This window comes from Mustela erminea, chromosome 2 (genome assembly GCF_009829155.1).
Source record: "Mustela erminea isolate mMusErm1 chromosome 2, mMusErm1.Pri, whole genome shotgun sequence".
NCBI lineage: Eukaryota > Metazoa > Chordata > Mammalia > Carnivora > Mustelidae > Mustela > Mustela erminea.
Genome location: NC_045615.1, coordinates 2,129,074 through 2,151,837, shown reverse-complemented (window position 1 = coordinate 2,151,837; position 22,764 = coordinate 2,129,074). Strand labels below are relative to the sequence as shown.

The window sequence follows — 22,764 nt, the reverse complement described above, 5'->3', positions numbered from 1 at the left end:
GGCTCTAGGTCAGTCATTCCTTGTTTGCCGAGTCCTCCACCAGCTTCTGTACCTGAGTTGTTGCTGGCTGAAAAACTGGAAAATTAGCTTTTTAGAAGTTTTCTTACTCAATGAAAATGCAGGAAGCTTGTGCATGAAACCCACTCATCACACACACACACACACACACACACACACACACACACACAGAGCAAGAAACCACAGGGCCTATCGGTTTGTCGTCATCAAGCAGACGAGAACAGTGCAGAAAACTCTAGGCAGAGAGGAAATGAACTTAAGAGAAGGGGGAACACACGGCAGGGAGGGGAAAAAGAGGGCGGGAGTAGAGGGAGCGAGCTGAAGGGCTGGGGTGCCGGCATGGTGGGAGGATGGAAGAAGTAGCCGTGAAACAGGGCTTCCTGTACCTTCTACAGCAGCAGACTTTCGGAAAGGTAAGAGCAAGACGACACTGGGACAGGGCGGAGGAGTTGGGAGGCTGCTAGCAATTACTGGGGAGAAGGAGGAGCCCCCGAACATTTCTAAACCCTTATGGGAAGGTAGGCACGGTGCCACCCACCATGTTAGACCCAGAGCTCGAGCTTAGGGGGAGTCTCTCCTTAGCAGTCGCTTGCTTCCCCAACCAGGTCCCAAACTGTGCTGGTTGCCGAAAGTTGTGGTGTTCGCCAGCGGGGAGGGGGGTAAAGGAGGACTCTGACTCCATTTCTTGCCTCTTTGGCTCTGTAGTAACTTCTCACGGGGATGCTTGGGAAGGGAAGGGAAGGAAAGCAGCCGTGGAGGGGATAACTCGGGGTTAGAGTGGAGGTTCCTTCTCCCTTTCCTGCTCCAGTGGGGTGAGTTTGGCTGGTGGTAAGCTTGAGCTGGGGTCTCTGTGGCCAGCCTCCTTTTCCTTCTTTGGCCTCCTTAAATGAGGAAGTCCTCCTTCCCTCAGCTGATTCACACCAGGACTTCTCTGTCTCTCTCTCATGACCCAACCTGTCAAGGGATGAAGCAGGAAGGTTCAAGAGGGTGGACTGAAGTTCCTGGCCTGGGGCCTTCTATAGGTCCTCGCATAGAGCAAGAACCATGGTCTCTGGTCAGGGCCCTCCTGCTGCCCTCTTGTCCCTCCTCTGGACTTCAAGGACTCATAGGATTTTTGCCCTTCGACTTGGATCTTGGCTGGGCCCGCTTCCAGGGGCTCACTACTGTGTCCTTCTGCCTTTGGCATTCCACCGGCTTTCACTGCCTCTTCCTTTGTTGTGGGGGACAGATCTCCAAAGATTTCTCCTTGCTATGGTTCCTGTTAATTCTCTCTGAGCCCTTAGGTCACCTGTGATCTTTGCCCCTCTCCCTGTCCCTGAATGCTGCCCCATGACCTCTCCCACGCCTCCTCCTTTACCCTTTGGTCACCATCTCTCCGTTTCTGGATGGCTCCCTCTCGGTACCCCACCTGCCATGTACCTGGATTCAGAAATGGCGCCGGTTTGGGGCTGTGCTCTATGGAGAGTCGGACTGCGCCCTGGCCCGGCTGGAGCTCCAGGAGGGCCCAGAGAAGCCACGCCGGGGAGAGGCTGCCAGGAGGGTGATCCGCCTCAGTGACTGCCTACGTGTGGCTGAGGCCAGCGGGGAGGCCAGCAGCCCCCGGGACACCAGCGCCTTCTTCCTGGAGACCAAGGAGCGCCAGTACCAGCTGGCAGCCCCCGCCTCAGAGCGCAGTGACTGGATCCAGGCCATCTGCCTCTTGGCCTTCCCTGTGAGCCATCCATGGGTGCAGAAAGTGCAAGGGGGCATGGCATGTGTGTTAGGGGGCTCCCTTGGTACCTGCTGTGGGCAGATGTTAGAGGAGCCAAGGTCAGGATGCTGGGGGCGGTTTCCTCGTGGGGGTGGGGGACCCCAGTCCAGAATGCGGAAAGGGTCAGCAGGCAGAGTGTGCTCTGGAGGAAGGCCTGGGCTGGAGGTGGGGCTGGGCATGGGTGCCAGCAGTGAGAGCCTGGCGTCTTCCTCAGGGCCAGAGGAAGGAGCTGCTGGGGCCCACAGGGAAGGGCAGCCGGCCCCGCATGGAGGAGAATGAACTGTACAGCAGCACGACCGCAGGTGAGGGCCTGTCTCCTCTCCAGCCTCCCCAGGGCTATGGTGGGGTGGGGCTGTGGCAGCTACATCTGAGTCTTCCTGCCCTGTGGTTGTCCCCAGCCCCGGCCAGCCCTGGCCAGCCCCCTTATCAGCCTCTCTGCATCGCTTCCGGGAGAGGCCCGGGGTGGGGGAGCCTGGCCCGCCCTGAGCTCACTCCCTCTTGCCCGGGGCCCTGCTGCCGGGTGCTGCTCTTGGACTCTGTCTTCCACTGTCTGGGAAGAGAATGGTTTTGTTTCTGTGGATTTAAGGTGTCCTGTGGCAAGGGAGCTTTCTGCTGACAAGGCAGTCCCATTTTGTGATGTCTAGCCCACTGGGTTGGGTGTGTCAGGGGGAGCAGATGGACACAGGGTGACATTAGAGCCCCACCTTCCAGAGGGCGCTGGTTGGCATCAGCAATGGGCAGGCCAAGAGCTGGGAGGGTAGAGTTGGCTGCACCTGCAGCCGGTCCAGGAGGACTTGGGGAGGTGGCTGGGTCAGGCAGGAGATTAGAGGGAGAAGGAGAGGCTGTGGCTCTGGCAACAGGGGCAGGAAGGATGTGGGCATGAGGTCGGGGTGCATGTGGCTAGGGCCTGATGCCGACTAGGGTAGGGGGTGGAGGTATCTGACATTTTGGGGAGTATGACCTGTCCTAGGGCAGCTTAGCCTTCAAGATGTGGGGTGTGGGGTCATGGGCACATGGCTAACGCTTTTTCTGGAGACTTCTGGCACACTCATTCAAAGCAGGGCAGAGCTGAGGCAGGTCAGCTCTTTCCCATTAACCATCTTCTCCCCTCTCCTCCCCAGTAGCCCCCCGCAAGGAGTTTGTTGTGACCATGAGACCCACAGAAGCCAGTGAGAGGTGCCGGCTCAGAGGATCCTACACCCTCCGGGCTGGGGAGACAGCCCTGGAGCTGTGGGGTGGCCATGAGCTGGGCAGCAAGCTGTATGAGTGGCCCTACAGGTTTCTGAGGCGCTTTGGGCGGGACAAGGTGAGCAGGAGCTGCCATAGGGCAGGTTGAAAGAAAAGAGCTGTGAGAGAAGAGATTGATCATCAGGGAGAGCGCAGAGGGGCCCACCAAGGAGAATGGGAAGAGGAAGGAAAGACAGAGAGAAAAGCCAGCAGAAGAAAAACAGCAGGGGTGGGGGGGGAGTGCAGGGTGGGAGAGAGGAGGGGTGTGGAAGGACTGGGCATCAGGAAGAGGTAGCAGTCAGAGGGGTCAAGGGTGGCTACCGTTATTAAGGTTGAATGTATATGCCAAGCTCCGTACTTGGATGGATGGGAAGAAGAAGGAAGGGTAAGAGTGAGGGCTTTTCTTTTCTTTTCTTTTCTTTTTTTTAGATTTTATTTATTTATTTGACACAGAGAGAGACACAGAGAGAGGAAACACAAGCAAGGGGAGTGGGAGAGGGAGAAGCAGGCTTCCCACAGAGAAGGGAGCCTGATGCGGAGTTCAATCCCAGGACCCTGGGACCATGACCTGAATGACCTGAGCTGAAGGCTTAATGATTGAGCCACTCAGGCCCCTGAGGGCTTTGCTAATTAAGGAGAAAACCCTGAGGGAGGAGAACCAGCTTGGGGAGGAGCTCCCCCAGTTCCTGTGGAGGGAAGCTGGAGGTGATGGATTTGTGCCTGGGAGCTGGGTCCAGGGGAAGCGACCTCACCCTGTGGCCTGGCTAATAATCTTCCTTTTCCCTCCACCCAGGTAACCTTTTCCTTCGAGGCAGGCCGGCGCTGCATCTCTGGAGAGGGCAACTTTGAGTTCGAAACCCGGCAAGGCAACGAGATCTTCTCGGCCCTGGAGGAAGCCATTTCTGCCCAGAAGAACAGCGCACATCCTGGGCCGCAATCCCAGCCAGCCACAGTCCCTGCGGTGCTGCCCCGGCCAGAAAGCCCCTACTCCCGGCCCCACGACTCCCTGCCACCTCCCTCGCCCTCCACTCCAGTGCCCTCTGCCCGGCCGCGGGGCCCGGAGGGGGAATATGCCGTGCCCTTTGATGCAGTGGCCCGTAACCTTGGGAAGAGCTTGAGGGGCGTCCTGGCGGTCCCTCCCCACGCCCCTGCGGACCCCCTGTATGACAGCATTGAGGAGCACCCACCCCCACGACCCGACCACATATACGATGAGCCTGAGGGAGTGGCTGCCCTGTCCCTGTATGACAGCCCACAGGAGCCCCAGGGAGAGGCCTGGAGGAGGCAGGCCACAGCTGACAGGGACCGCGGCCTCCAGAGAGGGCAGGACCTCTCTGCCGCTGGCTGGCCACAGGGAACTGAGTATGATAATGTCATACTTAAGAAAGGCCCAAAGTGATGGGGGAGAAGGCATGGACTATCAAATACGGGTGCTGAAGGCTGTGGGTGCTGAAGACTACCCGTCCCCACTGGGGGTGGGGTCAGAGGCCGGTGAGAAGGAGGGGGAGGAGGCTGGTGGCAGGCCTCCCTTCTAGTTTCTGCTGGTTACTCCTCCTGGTCGCTGCATTCCAGGAACTTCCTTCTGTTCCTTCCGGAACCCTGGGCTTGGCCTGCCTTGGTCTGGTCTGAGGAATTGTCCCTCCCAGGGCCTGCTGCATGAGTCACCATCCCAGTGCAGGAAGAATGCCTAAAAGGGACGCACCCTCCGCCTACCCCTTTCCACTTCCTCTTCTTTCTTTCCCTGGCCTAAAGGAACCTTGGGCATTTAGGGCAGAGGACAAAAGGATGTCAGCAAATTGCCCTGGTTCCTTGGCTTGTGCAAGCCTCCTGCCTGCTGGGGATAGCCCTGGCTCCAGGCACTCTGGAGGACGGCTTGTAGCTTTCTGTAGGTTTTGGACTTCTCTGTGGCATTAAACATTTCTGGAATATTTTTGTGTGGCATCAGTGCTGAGGGGTGGGGATGAGACAGCCACAGCCCTCCTGGGGAAGGCCACCATTGGTTACCTCCTGTCCCAGTGGCAAAATCTTCTCTGAGCCTAGACTGGGTCCCAAGCATTTGTCTGCAGAGTAGCAGGTCTGTGAAAGTCAGGGCACCTTGGAAAAGCATCTCTAACCCTTTGCTAGCTTGGGGTCAATGCCAGGAAAATAGTGGGGAAGCAGGGCATATATTCGAAGAGCTGTCTTGGGGGATGGGACAGAGTTGGCACTTCCTGAGGCCCTTATGCACTAGAAGTGGGACTATGGAGCTGTGTGGTCCTGATGGGTCCCTTGCCTTCCTAAGACTTGCCTTCTTTGTCTACCATGTAGGTTCTGAGAACCCTTCCTGCTTTGTCATTCTCTATAGACTCCCCATGTTCTGCTTCCCTACAGGTCAGCCGCTAGGCCCCGCACCCTCCCCTCTCATCAAAGCCTGCTTTTAGTCAATGTCAATGCTATACCATGCCATGTCAGTACACGTCTGCTACCAGCCAATTCGGCCAATATTATGGAGCATTTTCAGGCTCTAGAGTGCCCTGGCCTCAAGATGCCGACAGTTCAGGGGGGACGGGACAAGGACACAGGTGCCCAATACAAGAGGGGGTCATTAGTGCCACAAGGTGGGAGTCAGGATCCTGGGGCCAGAGGAGACAGCTGTTCACCAAAAGACCTATGCAGAAAGACTTCACCAGGAAGGTGGATCTCCAAGGGTGGGAAGGAAATTGATGAAGATTAAAGGAATGTGTGAAGAGAGTATTGTGTGCCGAAAAGTGAGCATGAGTGGAGGTATGGATGTGCTCCGGAAAGAGTTCCACTTTCAGAGTGGGGGGAACATGCAGCCATCTAGTTGGGAAGGCAGGTTCCAAACATGTTGTGGAAGGAGGGATTAGAGGGGAAGGAGGAATGATGAGGCTTTTGAGCAGAGAGTCCCAGAATACCTGCACATTAGGGCAATAACCCCACCAGCCCCATGGAAAATAGGAATGGGGTTAGGAATGGTTTGAGGCTGCAATGGAAGGAGAAATTTAGAAAATAATGAACTCCAAAGATGTTGAGATAGGGCCTGCAGATCTTGGAGTCATATTGGGTATGGAACACCGAGAAATGGAATTTCTGGAAAGATCCAGGTTTGGGGAAGAAGGTGAGCTTGGTTTTTGACATGTAGAAGTTAAGATGGCTTTATTGTATCCAGCTAGAAGAGTCCTGAATACAGCCGGAAAGGGGTTCTAGAGCTCAGGAGGGAAATGAGACAGAGCCTCTCCCGTGTGTTGTGATGGACATTTTTTCTCAAGCCATGTCTTTGCCCCTTGATATAGGAAGTTGAGGTGGGTGAGCAGGCTAGAGACAGAGCGCCTGCCCCTTTTGTCTGTGCCAAGGGCTGTCCCTGTTGCCACCGTCCAGTTCCAGCCTCAGAATACACCGGGGGCAGGGAGGCCAAGGCCTCTATGGGCTTCAGTTATTCCCCTCCCCAGCCCTGGCAGGAGTTGAGGACTCCTAAGCAAGAATGCCCCATTTCGGATTTCCTCGAGCACTTGAGGTGGCCGTTCCAGCTGGTACCGGCAGGGGGCAGTGTTCGCCTGTGGAAAAGGCCACTGGGGGTTCAGCTGCTGCCAGGTGGGGGCTTGGTCCTGAAGGAGGGAACTTACGCCTTTGCTAAAAGAATGGAGGCTAACCTGAAGACTTGGCATGTCCGAGCTTGCCTCTTCCGATGCTCAAATCCCACCCGGAGCCCTGCGGACCCTGCCTCCCAGTAGTGTGGGACCCTAAGCAGAAAACTGCCCCCTTCTCCCCGCTTTCCCCTCTGCAGAGATCCAGGGACTTCTGAGTTCTTCTGTTCTTTGCTCTAAAGGGAAGTGGTAGACGGGGCCCTAGGGAAAGGTGGTGTGCTGGCGGAGGGCAGGGGAAGTGGAGCATTTGGGGAAGTTGGGAGGGGTAATGAAAGTCCTTGGGGCAGCTGCTAAGGACAATGATGGTGCCATCAGTGTCCCTCTCAGAAGACATGACCAGGTGGGTGGGTCATCCTACAGAGAACGCCTGCGCCAGCCACAACCGCGGTGTTGCCTAGGACGAGTGCCCGTTAGTCCATGCCACATCCCGGCCCCACCAAGAGCTGGGTAGCTGCGGGAGCAACATGGATCCATCACCTGTCCTCATGGAGCCCACATGCAGAGGGGCTATGCAGGAGACATTGACTGAATGGATTAGTGACTGGGTGAACCTTAGGGATCCATCTCAAACAGAAACACAGGGGGAAAAGCCTCCCTTGAAGTGTTTCTATGCCAGCCCTGCTGTCAGAGGCAAATTCATAGGGAAGGAAACAGACTGGTCTGGAGGGGACAGGGCAACGTGAGACGAAGTGGCAGTGCTACTGGAAAGCTCCTTGGGGCTCCAGGTCTGCTACCTGGCAGCTGTTGATACCACGAGATGCTCTGTTGTGACTGGGACCCTTAGAAACTTTTATCGGCTTAATCATTATGCAGAGGTGACATCAGGGCAGGGAAGAATGGTACCACGAGCGGTGCCCAGCATAGAGATGTGTACACAGAGTCACCTAAGAGCACGGGTGTGCCCACAAGCACACTATATCATTCTTCCTGTTTCTCTTCTCACTCTTGCCCTCCTTTGGATTTTCTTTTTTCAAGAGCATGAGTGGTGTGTGTGTGTGTGTGTTTGTGTGTTTTGGCCTGTGGTTTACCCTGTAAGTCGACTCTGGGCTCCCAGTGGGGGCATCCAGGGCTCGCTGGTGAGTTCCCAACTCAGGATACACTGAGGTCCAGATTGCCTGGGCCTCTCTGCTCACTTAGACTCCTCCCTAATGGCTGTACTTTCAGCCATGATGCTAACCAGCCTCCTGCCTCCTGCCTCCTAGGCACTGATTCAATTAGCCAAGGTGCCCACCTCCTGCAAGGGCCATTTATAAAATCAGCTGGGGCAGCTGGAGACCTCAGGGAGGGCGGGGCTGGGAAGCAAGTGGGGAGGTCAGTGAGTGACAGAGGGAGGTAGCGGGATGGGAGGGGGTTCTGGGCAGCAGCATCTGATCTGATTAGGCATCAGTCTGGCTTCCCCTGGAAAATAGCCGCACGTCACTGCCCTGCTCCCATCCTCAGCTCCCGGGCCAGTCCAATGCCGACCGGCCAGCAAGGAGCAGGCCCCATCCATCTTTTGGCTCTGGCCAGGCTTGCCCCTCTCTTCCTGACCTCTTTCTCATGTTACAGTCCTCTTTTTGACACCAGCTCCTGGATGCCTAGGCCAGAGGTAGCTGGTGAGTTCAGGAAGGGCTGTGGGTGGGGGAGCACCAGGTTCCAGGGGATTTGGTGTGGCACGGGAGTCCCAGAGCTGGGATTAAGTAATTCTAAGCCCTGCACCCTGGCAGCCTTCTGCTTTCAGACGGAGCAGGGGTGGGGGAGGGTGGCATGAAGGTGTGCCTGAAGAGACTACAGTAGTTGGGATGACAATACTGTTCTTGAGTCTGTACAGCCTTTCTGTATTTATAAGCGGCTTCAAGGGTGTTTGAGGCAGTCGACGGGGCACACAAACTGTGGCCCGATGACCTGAGTTCCAGTTCTGCTTCTGCTACTTGCTCTCTGCGTGTCTTTGCGTACCTGCTCCAAGCATCTGTGTGCACATCTGTAAAATGGGGATACTAATGATATGTGTCTCAGACACTCAGAGGTTTGCTGTGAAGACTAAGGGAGGGAATAACCACGGGGCACTAGAGCAGTGCCGGGCCCATCCAGAACTGCCGTCTTACCCACAGTCTCGCTGTCCTTCCAACCCAGCTGAGGCAGACAGGGTGAGATGTCCCCATTTCATGAGCAAAGGAACAGAAGCAGAGAGAAGCAGAGCCCCCTACCTTTGGGAGCTGAACTTGGGCTTTGTGGAAGCGGGAGGGCCTGGTTGGGAAGGAGAGATAGGACTTTGAGAGGAAAGAAGAATATAGTCAAGGAGAGGGGAGGAGAGCCACATCAAAGCCTTTTGGAGCTGGCTATATAGCTTCTCCTGAGGGGACTCTGCCCAGCTGGGCAGAGTAGCACTGTCTGGCCCTTTTATGCCCAGAAATGGGAGAGCTTAGAAGTAGGCGTTTCGTGGACTAGAAGGCCCCGGGCTTGAGGCAGAGCCAGAGAGCAGAAGCCACAGGGGAGGTCTCCCCCTGTCATCCGAGCCTCTGCACCCACTCATGGCCTGGCAGCTGGGACCCCAGGGCAGGCACAGGCTCCTTGCGGGAAGGGGCACCCAGCGGTCTGGTCCGGCTGGTGAGCGGTGCCCACTGGTAGGATCAAAACAGCGGTGGAGCCCCTGCCCTGCAGCCAGCCAGGGTTGGTGGGAAGAGGAGGCTGAGAAGGGGGTTGAAGGGACGCAGAGACCTCTGCGGGAACTGGCTACCTCTCCCTCTGGATTGCAGTCAGAGTCCAGTGGGGAAACTCCGGGGGTCCCCCGATGTGTCATGGTCATGTGGAACCGCGAGCTCCCCATCCAGAAGCATTCCCCCAACCAACTCCAGGAATCTCAGGCCCCGCCTTTCGGGTCTTCCTCCCTCTCCCAGCAGAGGCCTCTTTAAAAATGCAATGTGAGGATGGGCGAGAGGCGGGGTCCCGACTGCTGACTGGGGGAAGGGAGGCGGGAGGGGGGAAGGGCCCCGACTGCAGTTTAGAGGGACGGGCTGGTGGGGGCTGCCCCCCACCACCCTTGCAGCCCTGAAACCCCGCAGCCAGGCGCAAGGGCACGGAAGGCGCACACAACGCTGGGCTCTGCCTAGGATGCGGGCTGGCGGTCTTCACCTGTTGGAGCCCACCTGTCTTACTGTGCCCATCTGGGCGGCTCAGCCCTACTCCTCCACAGCAGGGCCCGCAGGGTGCCCCGGGAGCTGGGAAACCCCTCTCCTGTGACCTTTCAGGGAGCAGAACTTTGGAGCCAGAAGGCGCCTCTTGGCTACCATCTCGCCTGAGTGCTTATCTTCCACTTAAGAAAACTGAGGCCAGGTTAATTTTGAATCCCTTTCAGATGTATTTACATTTTATTAGAAATTGTTTACAGTTGTGCTTAATGCAAAGGAACACAAGGCTGATGGCGAGTCCTGTGATGCCCATAGGGAGACATTTTCAGTCTTTTAGGTGCCCAGGGGAGGGACCAAGGGGCGGGGATTCCTGAATGCTTTACTCTAGGATCTCTGAGCAAAGCTGTTTTCACTCCCCCAATGTCACCCCTGCAAGTCCCTGAGCAAATGCCCAGGGGTATGAGCCAGAGGCCCAGGTTAATTAAGGGCAGCTTAGACAGAGGCTGTTCATTTTCTGCTGGTTACCTCACTGATCCATACAGGAAGGAATGCTATGCAGTCCTATTCTCTTTCTATTTTCCTCCATAACTATGCCCCCTCTTCTTTGCCTTTGTTATCCTTGACCCTAATCCCCAGCAGCAGCTTTCCTCAGCAGGGTGGCAGCCGGTTCTGGGCTCCCAGGTTCCTGCTTCCTCCTGCGGAGAGGAACAACTTGCTCCATGAGCCATTATGGGGCAAAGGCAGCTAGCTGAAGGATTGGTGGGGAGGAGAGGGAGCAGGGAGAGGCAGATGGTTGGACCTGGCCGGACCGGAAGATGTGGACAGAAGAAGGAACAAACTGAGATGGCGACCAGGCAAGGGACTGGAGGTTCCAGCAGGATTGGGGGGGTGGGGCTCCCTGGGGAACTCTGGGAGAGAGGTTGGGATAAGACCACGTTGCCCTGTCACAAAGGAAGGAGAAGCCTCAAGAAATTACAGTCTGTGGACAGCAGGGTGGTCACCCAAGCCTGGTTCCACTGCTGCCGGGTGCCTGGGGGGATGGTTAGTTCAAACCTGGGGTTATGCCAGAGGACCAGTGAGAAAAATCCTCAAGTACTGTTGGCTGAGACGGAGTGGGAAGCTGGCTGGGTCTGGGGAAGGGAGGTGGTGCTGGGGGAGGCTAGAAGCGGGGAGCATGACCCGCCAAGGTGGGCTGGCTGGGCATAGAACCAGGGGCACGGAGCACTCAGCAGGCTTTCGTGGACCTGGGAGGCTGGAGAGGAGCCTGAAGGAAGTAAGAGCTGGCATTCCGTGCCAGGCGTCCAGTGTCTGGGACCTGCAGTGCCAGCTGGGCAGAACGGAGCAGCCAAGCCCAGCCTGAATCTGAGGCAGAGACTGGGCTACCTACCTCCCTGCGGGCATTTGGACCTTCAGGCTTTGTTAGATCCTGATAGCCAACTTGTGATTTCCGGTTCCTGCTTTCTGGCTTGGCTGGCTCAGCACATGATCCTGCTTCCCAATAGACAAAGGGAGCTGCCTCCCTTAAAAAAAAAAAAAAAAAAAGTCTTTGATTCCCCAAAGGGGGCAGCAGTACAGAGTATAGAGGTGTCTGGGCTTGGGGCATCTCTGTTCTGTGCTCTTAACCTTGAATGTCCATGATGGCGACAGTATGGTATACCACACAGAGCACTGAACTAGGAGACTGGATCCCTGCTCTGCCACTAACTGGCTGTGGGATTCTAGGCAAGTCACTCCCCCTCTCTGAGCCCAGATTTTTTTTTTTTTATCTGCAAAGTGAGAGAGCTGGATTAGGAGACTTTTAATGTTCCCATGAGCTCTACAGTCCTTTGTTCTAAGGCAATTGCCAAGGACAGCAAGGCAATGGGAATGACTTCAACAAGAGGGGAGTATTGGAAATATGAGCCACAAAATCTTAATTTAAATGTAGACTGGACCCACAGCCAGAGTTCAGACGTGTCTGGAGAACTGGTAGGGTGGATCCTCTCGCATGAGAGACAGAGGAGTTTCTTGGAAGAAACCTCACCATCAAGGAAGGAGACAGCATTGCAGCATCTCTGTGGATGGTTGTACAGGTTGGGCAATGAACAATGCTAGCGGGCTCAGGTGAGCATGACAAGCTTGGTTGAGGAATAAAGCACAAGCTGTCAGAGAGATGGGGTGCTCTGAGGACTGTATAGTATCTACGTGGCTACCATACAGTACCACAGGCTGTGCACCGCATAAGTCCAGGGGTGCTGTTCTCACGGACCATGGTGGAGCTGTGCTTTGGTATCTATCTCTTGGTCCTGTCTCTCAGCATCCGTCTTTCACTTGGAGCACTGGCTGTACCTCTGGGCATTTCTTAACAGTTGGGCTTGAGACAGAAAAGAGACAGTACCTAAGGAGTTTCTGGTGCCCGTGGACACAGAAGTGCAGGAGCAGAAGACATAGGCATGGTGGTCTCAGTGGAGGTGGCATCAGTACTAGAAGACAAGACAGCCAGTACCTGGGTTAACCATAAACGTCTGGGGGCACCTGGGTGGCTCAGTGGGTAAGCATCTGTCTTCGGCTCAAGTCATGGTCTCAGGGTCCTGGGATCGAGCCCCACGTTGGGCTCTTTGCTCAGAGGGGAGTCTGCTTCCTCCCCTCTCTGCCTGCCTCTCTGCCTGCTTGTGATCTCTCTCTCTGTCAAATAAATAAATAAATATATAAAGTCTTTTTAAAAAAAAAACCCATAAACGTCTGAGGGGCACTTTTCATGGACTGGGGTCCTTTATTAGTAGGTTCCTGCAAAAGACTGTACAATCTTGTGTCACCTTCCTTGGCGGGTAGCCTTAGAGCTCTCCTTCTGTATACCCTCCTTTCTCCCCTCCCGCGGTCCCGGCTGGGCTCGCCCTCTTTCAGCTCCCAGGAATGCCTGTCACCAAGTTTAAATCACCCCTGACCCGAAACCTTCTCTGTTCCATGGAGCTTTCTGCCATGCCTCTCCTCTCAGCCATATGCCTGGTCCTCTCCGTTCTTTTCACAAAGGGAGTCACGAGGGAGAGACGGCAGCTTTGGGTTTGGAAGTCACGATCAGCCTCCGGGGCTGCTTTGTCACACTGTATCATATCATCCCAGCACCTGGGTACGAATGCTAGCTGCAGCTGTGGGGACGATGGCCCCTCGCCCGGACACAGGGCTGCCTAGAATCCAGAGCATTCCACATTCTCCTTGGTTCCTTTCAAAACATTGCATGTCATTGTATTTTACAGATGAGGACTCTGAAGACCAGACTGGAGACTTGATGACTTGCTCAAGGTCACAAGGCTCCTAAGTGGCCATGTGGGATTCAGCCATGCATGCACCCCACCTGGTGGGTGCACCAGGCACCCTTTGTGATTCGAGAACTTCGAGAGGCAGTGTCGCAGAATGGGAAGAAAACTGGCTCTAGCACTTGCTTGTGCTACCTTGAACAAGTCGTTTCGCTTCTTTGAGCCTCAGTTTTCCCATCTGTGAATTAGGCTTAGTCATATCTGTCGACCTCCTGGGGTTGCCACGTGGCTCAAATAAGATGGTGGGAAGACGAGTGGAAATTGTGAGCCTCTATTCCATCATGAACACTTATCAGTTCATATCTCAGGGACCACCTGAGCTTCTGAGAGGTGCAGGACTGAGAGCAGTGTGAATGCGACCTAAGGTGGCTCTATGGTGGGGACGTGGGAGCTCTGAACTCTAAGATCCACCTGTCCTTAGTAGGCCAGCTGGCTCCCTCTGAAGCTTGGCAGAGGCAGCACACACAGCCGGGCTTGGCGTAAAGGTGCCAGGGCAGAGGGAGACTTTGGCACCTGTGGGAAGGCTGACCGTGCACCGAGGCTTGGGCCTGGCTCCTTTAAGTCGCTGCCCCTTCTTGCTGATCCAGACCGGGGTGGGGGGGGGGCAGATGATGGATGGCCTGAAGAGGAGGGGAGGGAAGCCACAAGAAAAAGTGGGATGGAGAACTGACGAGCTGGCGAAATCTCCAGGAGATCAATGGAGACCCTCTGAATGGAGGAGCTGCACTTAGGGAGACTGGCGGCCTGTGGTTGGGCTCCCCAGGGCCTGTCACACACTGCCCTGCTCCCAGAGAAGAGAGCAGTTCTGGCAGGAGGCCTGAAGTCCTTTCCTGCCCCCCTACGCCCACTCTAGGATAACCCAGAAGCCTTCTCTACCGCCCTCCCCCGCCCCCACCCAGACTATGCTCTGTTCAGGAACTGAGGGGGTAGGTGTGGTCTCCATCCTAGAGAGCATACTGGCTCTTTAAAGTGTGTCCCTGAGGCGCCCGGGGGGCTCAGTCATTAAGTGTCTGTAGCACAGGGCTCAGGTCATAATCCCTGGGTCCTGGGATCTAGCCCCCGCATTGGGCTCCCTGGTAGGCAGGAAGCCTGCTTCTCCCTCTCCCATTCCCCCTGCTTGTGTTCCTTCTCTCACTGTCTCTCCCTCTGTCAAATAAATAAATAAAATCTTAAAAACAAAACAAAATGAAACAACTTAAGCAAACCCTTGATAAAGCTGAGCAGGTGGGGTTGCCAGGGTGTCCTTCTATGGCCGCATCTGGATGCTGGCACATTCCGAATGTCCAGTGCTTGTCATTGCTGGCCAGTGTGGGCACCTTCATGTCACTGATGGCTTGGTCTTCAGGGCTACCTCTTGCCTCCAGAAGGTGAGGCTGCAGGAGGAACAGCCATATCACACCCTCAGCTCCTTCTCTGGGAGGTCTGGACTCCAGACCCCTCCCAGCAATTCATAGCACCCCTAAGGGGAGTGATAGAGTTGGTCCCTAAGTAGCCTGGGGTCCCCTGATGGGCAAGCTCAGACACCACCTACATGGGTCATCTTCCTAAGTGAAAGGATAATCTGAAGGACTCTTTCTGTTTTCAGGGGTCCTCCTGAGGCTAGGCTCTGGACTGACTCCCCTGAAGAAGCCAAAGTCTGGCCTGATCAGAGCTGTTGGGGGTGCTGGGGAGTAGGAAGCAGTGATCTGGGGCCTAGGATATTCCTCTCCCTGGGGCCCAAGCATGTGCTTTACGCACATAGGACGCTTGGTAAGGCTGGCTTCAATGGGCTCACAAATCCCCTTGGCTCTGAGCAGTCTCCTGCTTCATCCATAAACATTCTGGCCTTTACTGTGGGGTCTGCAGCCCAGAGTGCCAACATGCCAGGTCTTCTGGGCACCTGAGGTTTTGGACCTTGTAACTCTGAACTAAAATGCCAGGGAACCTCCGAAGAGCTTTATACCAGGCCTGGCTGGGGGCCACTGCTCCAGTGAGCCAGAATCTGTGCAACTCACTCCTGGCCCTGGCTACCTAGACAAAGACACAATGAGGCCTTCTTGAGGGGCTTGGCTGGAGAAGAGGAGAGAGGTGGTCAGCTGATACACCTTCCTCAGGAGTCAGGGAGAGCTGAACTGACTTTAGAGGTGGGCCAGCAGTTGGCTGTGAAATTCGGGGGCCTGACTTCCCACTTTGTGCTCATCTGCCTTGAGGCACTCTGAGCAGGGCAGGAGGGGGCCCCAAATATCTCCCCATATAATCCACCATTATTCCTGGACTCCATTTGCTCATGAAAGATTTGATCATTTCTAAAGGTCTCCCTTATAAAATGCAAATACTTCTACAAAGCAATCATGCCCTAAGTTCATTCTTAGCCACCATCTCGGTTATTATCATTTGGTGGGATGTAGACAACAGCTAGAACCTTGGTCTGGATGGGGTGTTCGTGCACATGCGCGTGTGCTTGTGCATGTGTTCAGGTTGGAGGCAGGAGATATGTGTTTCCATTCATTCACCAAGTATTGATGGAGCATGGGGGAAGTGCCAAACACGTGTTCTTGGTCCTGGGGATACAGAGTGAACGTAAGAGATGGAAATCGGCCCTTGTGGGATTTCCATTCTTTGGGGAGAGGGGGATAATAAACAAATAAGAAACAAGTGAAATTGATGGGATATCAGTTTGTACTATGGGAAAGTACCAAGCAGGGAAGGGGCTAGGGTTATGGAGGGAGGAGGGGCAAACCTCCGGTGGTAGGGGTGGGCGGGGGCGGGGGGCTATGAGGAAGAGGTGGTGTTTGCCAGCATCGAGACCTGAGGCACTCACTCTCAGGTGTGCAAGTGCCGTGGGGCCTGCCATCTGTCCCTGCCCCCCTCCTCCTTCATTCAAAGCCCCAAGATCCACAGAGCTCTTGGGTCCCAGCAGAGAAGACTATAGGGAACCAGTCCCCTGGCGGACCAGCTGGAAATGTTCCCCGGGGTTGGCAGGAAGAGGGAGCTAGTAGAGCTTGCCAGGTCTGGACCAGCCCAAATAAGTGAGGAATGCAGTGCTTGCTCACCTCGCATGGCTCATTACCCAGCCCTTATCTGGGCGATTTCTCTCTCTCTCTCTCTCTTTTTTTTTTCATACCAAGATCTGTGGGAAGAGGGGAGCAGTGGAGCTACTGGAGTTACAGGGGTCACTCTGCAGCAGAAATTCAAGGTTTGGGATAGCACTGCGGGGGCAGTGGTGGGTGGGCGAGGGCTTGTTTCAGAAAACCCCTGGTTTCCTTCCCACCCCCCTTCCCTCCCTCCCTCTGTCCATTTCTCCACTCACTTTTCCCTCCCTCCTTCATTTCAGCATTGAGGGTCTTCTCCGGCTAGGTAAGGGGGCAGAAAAAACAGGCAACAAATTCTTGACTCAAGGAGTCTAGTGGGGAGATGGGGAGAGACTCAAAGCGTGGTATGTTTGAGTGCTCAGGGGTCCACATACATAACACCAGTGTGTGGATGCCTGGCCCATGGAAGGAGGCCTGACTCTACTCGGGAATCAGGGAAGGCTTCCTGAGGGAGGTGATGCAGCAGCTGCACCCCCAGACTGGGAGGGGAGAAAAGGGTGCTGCTCCAGGCCGAGAGACTTATGAGTTTCATCACTGTGGGTAGAGGGCTGGCTCTGACCTTCAAGGACCCTTACTGTCAAGAAGGAAATCTGAAGAAGGGCTTACTGGGACCAGTGGTGCAGGGCAGGAAGGAGCAAGTCTGGAGGGTCATGCCTCAGAGAGCTGCGTTCCTCATGCGCAGACACTGTGGGATCATGACTGCTGGCCCTAGAGAAGTGGAGAGACGATCCAGTCCAATTTAGTCCTTTACAGACGTGGGGACAGGCCTCGAGGGGCCAGGGGAGCTGCCCAAGGTCCCAGAGTGACAGCCAGAGAGGCTTCCTGCCTGGGGCTGTCCTGAGCTTGCTTGCTCCTGCGAGGGCCCCGCGCTAACTGAGCCTTCGCTGGACGGAGCGCCGCTGTTCTAAAGGCTTTCTGTGGATCAACTCCCGTGTCCTCACAAACCCCCTAGAGGTGGGTGGGCTGTCACTTCCGGATTTTTCAGAGGAGGAACCCGAGGCAGAGCAGGTAGAAGGTCCCACTGCTAGTATGAAGGAGCAGGGTTTTGAGTCCCGCAGTTTGCCCCAGGGGTCATCTTCGCCCCCCTCGGTGACGTGGAGAGGTGGCCCCGCGGTCCCTGCCTGAGCACCAGGGGGGTATTGGTGGGTGCGGCACAGTCCCAGAACCCTCCACACTCCCCCAAATCATCTCAACTCCCTAGTCTCCCTGTTGCTTATGATTTTTGCAGACTCTCCAGCAGAGAAGGGCTGGGAGATCTTGAATAACCAATGCTGGGGGTGGGAGATGGGGAGGCCATTATTTCCAGCATTTGCTGATTTCTTTGGTGTCAATATTCCGTATATGACAATTTCTCAGCCATCAGGTTGACGTCAGTTGGCCTGCAAAACTCCCGAAAATCCTGCCATCAGCTCTCAACATGGAGCAACTCCAGTACGCCCAGCTACAGGCCCCACTTCCTTCCCCACCATGCCTGAAGCCCCCCTTTCTCCCATCCCCTGCCTCCGCACATACAGCCTCTGATTAGACTGGGTTCACGTAAACGGGTATGATTTGAAAGTTCTCATCTTGGGAGGTTTGAAAACGGTTTTATTTCCTCCGCTCAAAAAGAAATAATAATAAAAGATTCATGGAGTGCTTCCCACTATAATCATTTCCTGGAAGGGACCTTAGTGATTTAGTTCAAATCTTGGTTTTATAGATATGGAAAGTCGGCCCCGAGAGGAGGGACTGGCCCAAAGGCACATAGCCTGTGACTCCCCAGCCGCGGTGAGAAGCCAGGTCAGCCTCCTGGTCCCCTGGCTCTTTCTCCTGTCATGTCACAGAACTGCTCCGGGTTCAGAGGGGAGTGATTCATGGCCAACAGAAGGAAAATGCAGGATGAATTTTGGCTTTGCCCCATACCAGCCTATGGCTTTGAGCCAGCATCTTAAATGCTTTGAGTCTTAGCTTTATCATTTTAAAATGCCGATCTTATTAATACTTGCCTTCTGTTTCTCACAGGGGTGTTGTGAAGACCAAAAGAGATAAATGGGTAGCAAAGTACATCTAGAGGAAGGAAATACAAATGCTTCTTAAATGTATACAACGATGTTTAATCTCATTCAGAAAGTAGAAATACAAATTAAAATTATACTGATAAATAATTTTTGCTCCTATCAGATTGGCAAGAGTCCAGAAATTTGATAACACATTCTAATAGTGAAATCGTGAGGAAACAGCCACTCTCATATTTCTCAAGGGAAGGTAAATGTGTGTGACCTCTATGGAGGGCAATTTGGCCATAGCTATCAACATTATAAATACACAGATCTTCTGACCCAGCAATGCCATTTCTGGGAATTTATTCTGCAAATATATTTGTGTAAGTGCAAAGGACCTATCTTTATGGCTATTTGTTGCAGCCTTGTTTGCATTGGGAAAAGACTGGAAATAAAGTAATTGTCCATCAGGAGGTGTCTTTTTGGGAGACTCTGGTTCACCCATGTGAGGAATACTATGTAGCCATAAAAAGGAAATAGAAAGTTTTGTATGATGCATAAGACACACTGTCAGGGGCAGAAAAGCAAGGTGGAGAGCAGTCTGTACAGTATGCTGCATTTTGTGTTTTAAAAAGGGAGAGTAAGGGACTATTTGCTTGTGCTTACATAATGAAACTCTGGAAGGATCTCTGAGGAGCTAATAACAGGTGGCCACTTGTGGGGGATGAGGTTGGGATCTGGAAGGATGAGAGATGGGAATGGCAGGGAGAGTCCTCACTGTTTGCCTTTTAATATGTATTTTTAATTTTTCCAATCTTGTAAGTGCATTAGCAATTCAAACATGTGAATAAAACATGGCTTTGTAAACTGGAAAGCACCTTGCTGATGCTAGTTACTTGGGCCGTCGCTAATATAAAAATGAGCTAAATGGCATGACTAGCACCAGAGTCTGCGGGAAGGCAAAAGCAGAATGCTTGGGGGTGGAAGAAGGCAGGGGCAGTGGCAGTGGGGGGTTGGGGGGTGGGGTCCCGAAGGAAAAGCGTTCTGTGTTGTATGGGAAGTGGTCGGTCAGGGTGATGCAGTGGGCCCCGGGTCGTGAGGAGGGATGCAGCTCCCACCCAGGTTGGTCAGACTGGTCGTTGTCTGTCACAGCTAAGCTGCCTCTTGCATGACATCCAGTTTGTTGAGGGTATTGGCACCAATCCTCCCTGGTTTGTTTGTTTGTTTGTTTTTTTAAAGATTTTATTTATTTATTTGACAGAGAAAGATCACAAGTAGGCAGAGAGGCAGGCAGAGAGAGAGAGGGAGGAGGAAACAGGCTCCCCGCTGAGCAGAGAGCCCGATGCGGGACTCGATCCCAGGACCCTGAGATCATGACCTGAGCCGAAGGCAGCGGCTTAACCCACTGAGCCACCCAGGCGCCCAATCCTCCCTGGTTTGTTTAGGAGCTCTGGCTTCAACGCTCCAGGTCATGAGTGCAAGTGTTCTACTTGTATCGGGCTGCGTAAACCTCTCATAATGCTTCGAGGTGGGCCCTGGGATGATCTCCATTTTATAGATGATGAAACTGAGGCACAGAGAGGCCAAGCACTTTATCTGAGAGTGGGAATGGAGCTGGGTTATGATTACAGGCAGTCTGGTTCTGGCACAGTCCTCCCAATCTCTACAGGACACAGCCTCTTGGGGTAAGCCCCATGGCTTCCTTGACTGCTCGGTGCCATCTCTGCAGCTCTTGGTCCTTTCTCCCGCTGTGCCTGGGTTAGAACATCCCTGCTGGGTCAGAAAAGAGACCTTTGATGTCTGTGAGGTGAGGAGAACCATCACTAGTCTGGAGGGCCCCTTTGTTCCTACTGCATTTTTAGGCACCGTTTTGGGTCTGCTGAGCCCTGTGTCCTAGAGCTTCTGCCTTTCCTCTCAGGGGGGAATTGGGGCAAGGATGGGAGGTATTAGAGCACCCCCTCCCCTTTACATCTCTGATATCCCAGAAACAAATCCTAGCAGACAGAGGCCTCTTGCCAATTAGACCAAGGCAAGGGCCTTGCTATCTGTGGTGGGATCTGGGGGGGAGGCAGGGCTGCCCGGCAAAGTGAGAGCATCATGTCTCCAATTAAAGTTGTGAGGATTCATCTTCTAACTCAGCCCCCCTCAGAAATTGACATTTATTAGGTTGTCAAAGTTGATTTTTCTTCCTGGCCCTTTCCTGCCCCCAACTCTGAGGGGGTGTGTGTGTGTGTGTGTGTGTGTGTGTGTGAACATGCTTGTAAATAAATACCTATATTCTGCTTTTCAAAAACTAAAAATGTGGTATTTATCCCTATCAGAGATTTGGCTACTTGATTCCTGAGAGAGTGGAAGGCAGCTCCCCTGGGGGGCATGAGCCATCATAGAGAGGCAAAGGGTCTGAGATGATGTTAGTCTTATCATCCGGGGTGAAGCCAGCCCCATGTAGAGATGGAGGTTGTCCACAGCGTGATTTTAGAGGTGCCTGACACATCACCCTGAAGAAGTCTCTCTTGCATGTGCCACCGGACCTGGGAATTCCTCCCCTGGGATATCATTCCTATGAATTTATTCATCCCTTTCCTGGCGTCTCTTTCGAAGTGGAATATTAGTCTCTAAGAGGGGAATGCATTAAGTCACTAACATCCCAGAAGCAAAGAATCCAGAGCTGGAAGAGATTCTGAAGATGGTCTTATGCTTTCTTGAAGAGAGGAAGCTGGGATCTGCTCACGGCACTGAGGATGTCAGGGACCGTGGTGGGGCCATTGCCCAGATCCTCTGACACCAAGCTCAGTGGGACCTGGTTTATCAGATTAGTCTTCTTTGGGGACGGGAGAGGGCCTGGTCATATGTAGGCCCGACCCCCATGTGAGGGAAGGCCGATGAGGCGGGAGTGATAGGGAAAGGGTATAGGAAGGCTGGACCGACGTGAAGACAATTTTGTGGTTATTTCCTCTAATCGGATATGCTGTCAGTCTTATTTTCTTTATTTTACATGGTGACAAGGGCCTCAAAGGCAGCGACGTGGTGGCTAGCTGGCCTTGGCCTTCCTGGACAGGGTATGTGCCAGAATTCGATTACCGTCCCCACCTTCGCCAGCTTTGCCATATTTTTGTGCCATTTCTGTTAATATGACAATATTTTTCTTTAAATGAACTCATTTTAAACTTAATCTATTGAAAACAAAACTTTGTTTTACTATTATACTAGGAAAACCAGTTCTCACTTGCCAGAAATAGATGGTAATCACACAAATAAAAATAAGGAGATCAAAACAAGGTTATTAAAATTTAGTTAGGTGCCTTTCCTGCCAAAAGCTCCTAGCCTGAGGACTGTTTTTGCTTTGTAAAAAAGAAAATTAGCAAGTGTTGGAAAGGCATTAAAAACCTTCTAGCCCCCAATGAGAGCTTCTGGAGGTAACCAGGATCTGTGTGAACTTCCTCAGGCTGTCCCAAACAGGGCTGCTGAAAGCAACAGCAACGTGTCTTCCAGTGTCCTACAGTCTAGAATCGAGATGTCAGCAGGGCTATGTTCTCTGAGAACAGTAGGGGAGAGTCCTTCTTTGCTAAATCGAGCTTCTGGTGGTCGGCTGGCCGACCTTGCTGTTCTCGGTTAGTGGCCATACGCGTCATTCCAGTCTCTGCCTTCTGGTCACATGGCCTCTCCCCGTGTCCATCTCACAAGACCCTTCTGGTAAGAACAACAGCCATGTTGGATCAGGGGTCCACGCTACTCCAGTGTGACCTCATCTTAACTAATTATACGTGCAAGAAACTTATTTCCAAATAAGACCACATCCAGAGGCACTGAGGGTTAGGACTTCCACATATCTTCTTTTGGGGGGGCGGAGGGAGGGGAAAGGTACAATTTGCTCCACAATGTTGTCTTTGAGAGAGAACTGAAAAAGGAGGACTTTCTCATTGTGTGGTCAATTGTATGGGAAGCCTGTCCAAGGGCCAGCATCGAGACCCAAGGGGGTCCTGAGAGTGTGAGAAGGCTGTGAGTGCCCCCTGCCAACTGGGCTGAGGAATATGGCGATCTGCCAAGCTCTCAGGAGTAGATGGTGTTCTTGAGGCCTGAATGTGTGTTCTGCTATGTCAGCCTGGGGCCAGTAGGTGCCCCCGCGGTTAGGATGAGTGTCCTCAGTGAGTCACAAAATCAGCATCGCAGATTTTGTAAGCCGCCAACACTTACTGAGAATCTCTTGGGTGCAAAACACTGCATTTCCCTGGATGTTGGTGTGGAGTGTCTGGTCCCATGGGCCCACTATGGGGCAAAAGGACAAGTGGAAAGGGCCAGAGAGGTGGGCGAGGTGGGTGGGGGTGGGGAGGTGTAGCAGATGCTGTGGTTCTAGAATAGAGAGGCAGCTGCCGCTCCAGGGGGAGTTTCTCAGGGACAGGTAGGAGGACTTTACTGAGCACTGCCAGGAAGGGAAATAGAGAAAGTCTCTGCTTCCCTGAAGCTCTGTTGGGGTTGGGGGAGGGGAGATAGACAGCAAATACACCAGGTGGCCATAGTGCTGAGGAGAAAAATGAAGCAGCCCAAGAGGACAGGGAGGAATATTCCTGGCAGAGGAACAGCAAGCATGAAGGTGGGAGTGGAACAGCAGAGGCCAGTGGGGTTGGAGCAGAGTGAGTGGGAAGGAAGGTAGAGAGGTGGTGGGTGGCCAGGTTTT

The 22,764-nt window shown here is 53.8% G+C and overlaps 1 protein-coding gene across 3 annotated transcripts; it reads left to right on the top strand.

Annotated features, from left to right (window-relative positions):
- The first annotated feature begins 225 nt into the window (after positions 1-225).
- On the top strand, positions 226-4,923 carry DOK2 (docking protein 2). 3 transcript variants are annotated; one of them, XM_032332079.1, is made up of 5 exons: positions 228-431; positions 1,448-1,729; positions 1,983-2,070; positions 2,893-3,074; positions 3,789-4,923. In XM_032332079.1, exons 1-5 carry the CDS (start codon positions 369-371, stop codon positions 4,392-4,394), a joined length of 1,221 nt encoding a protein of 406 aa, XP_032187970.1. In that variant the 5' UTR covers positions 228-368; the 3' UTR covers positions 4,395-4,923. The 3 variants fall into 3 exon arrangements, with proteins under 3 accessions (XP_032187971.1, XP_032187970.1, XP_032187969.1); XM_032332078.1 differs by having other exon boundaries at positions 229-431; positions 2,890-3,074; XM_032332080.1 differs by lacking the exon at positions 1,448-1,729 and having other exon boundaries at positions 226-431; positions 2,890-3,074.
- Positions 4,924-22,764: the final 17,841 nt, after the last annotated feature.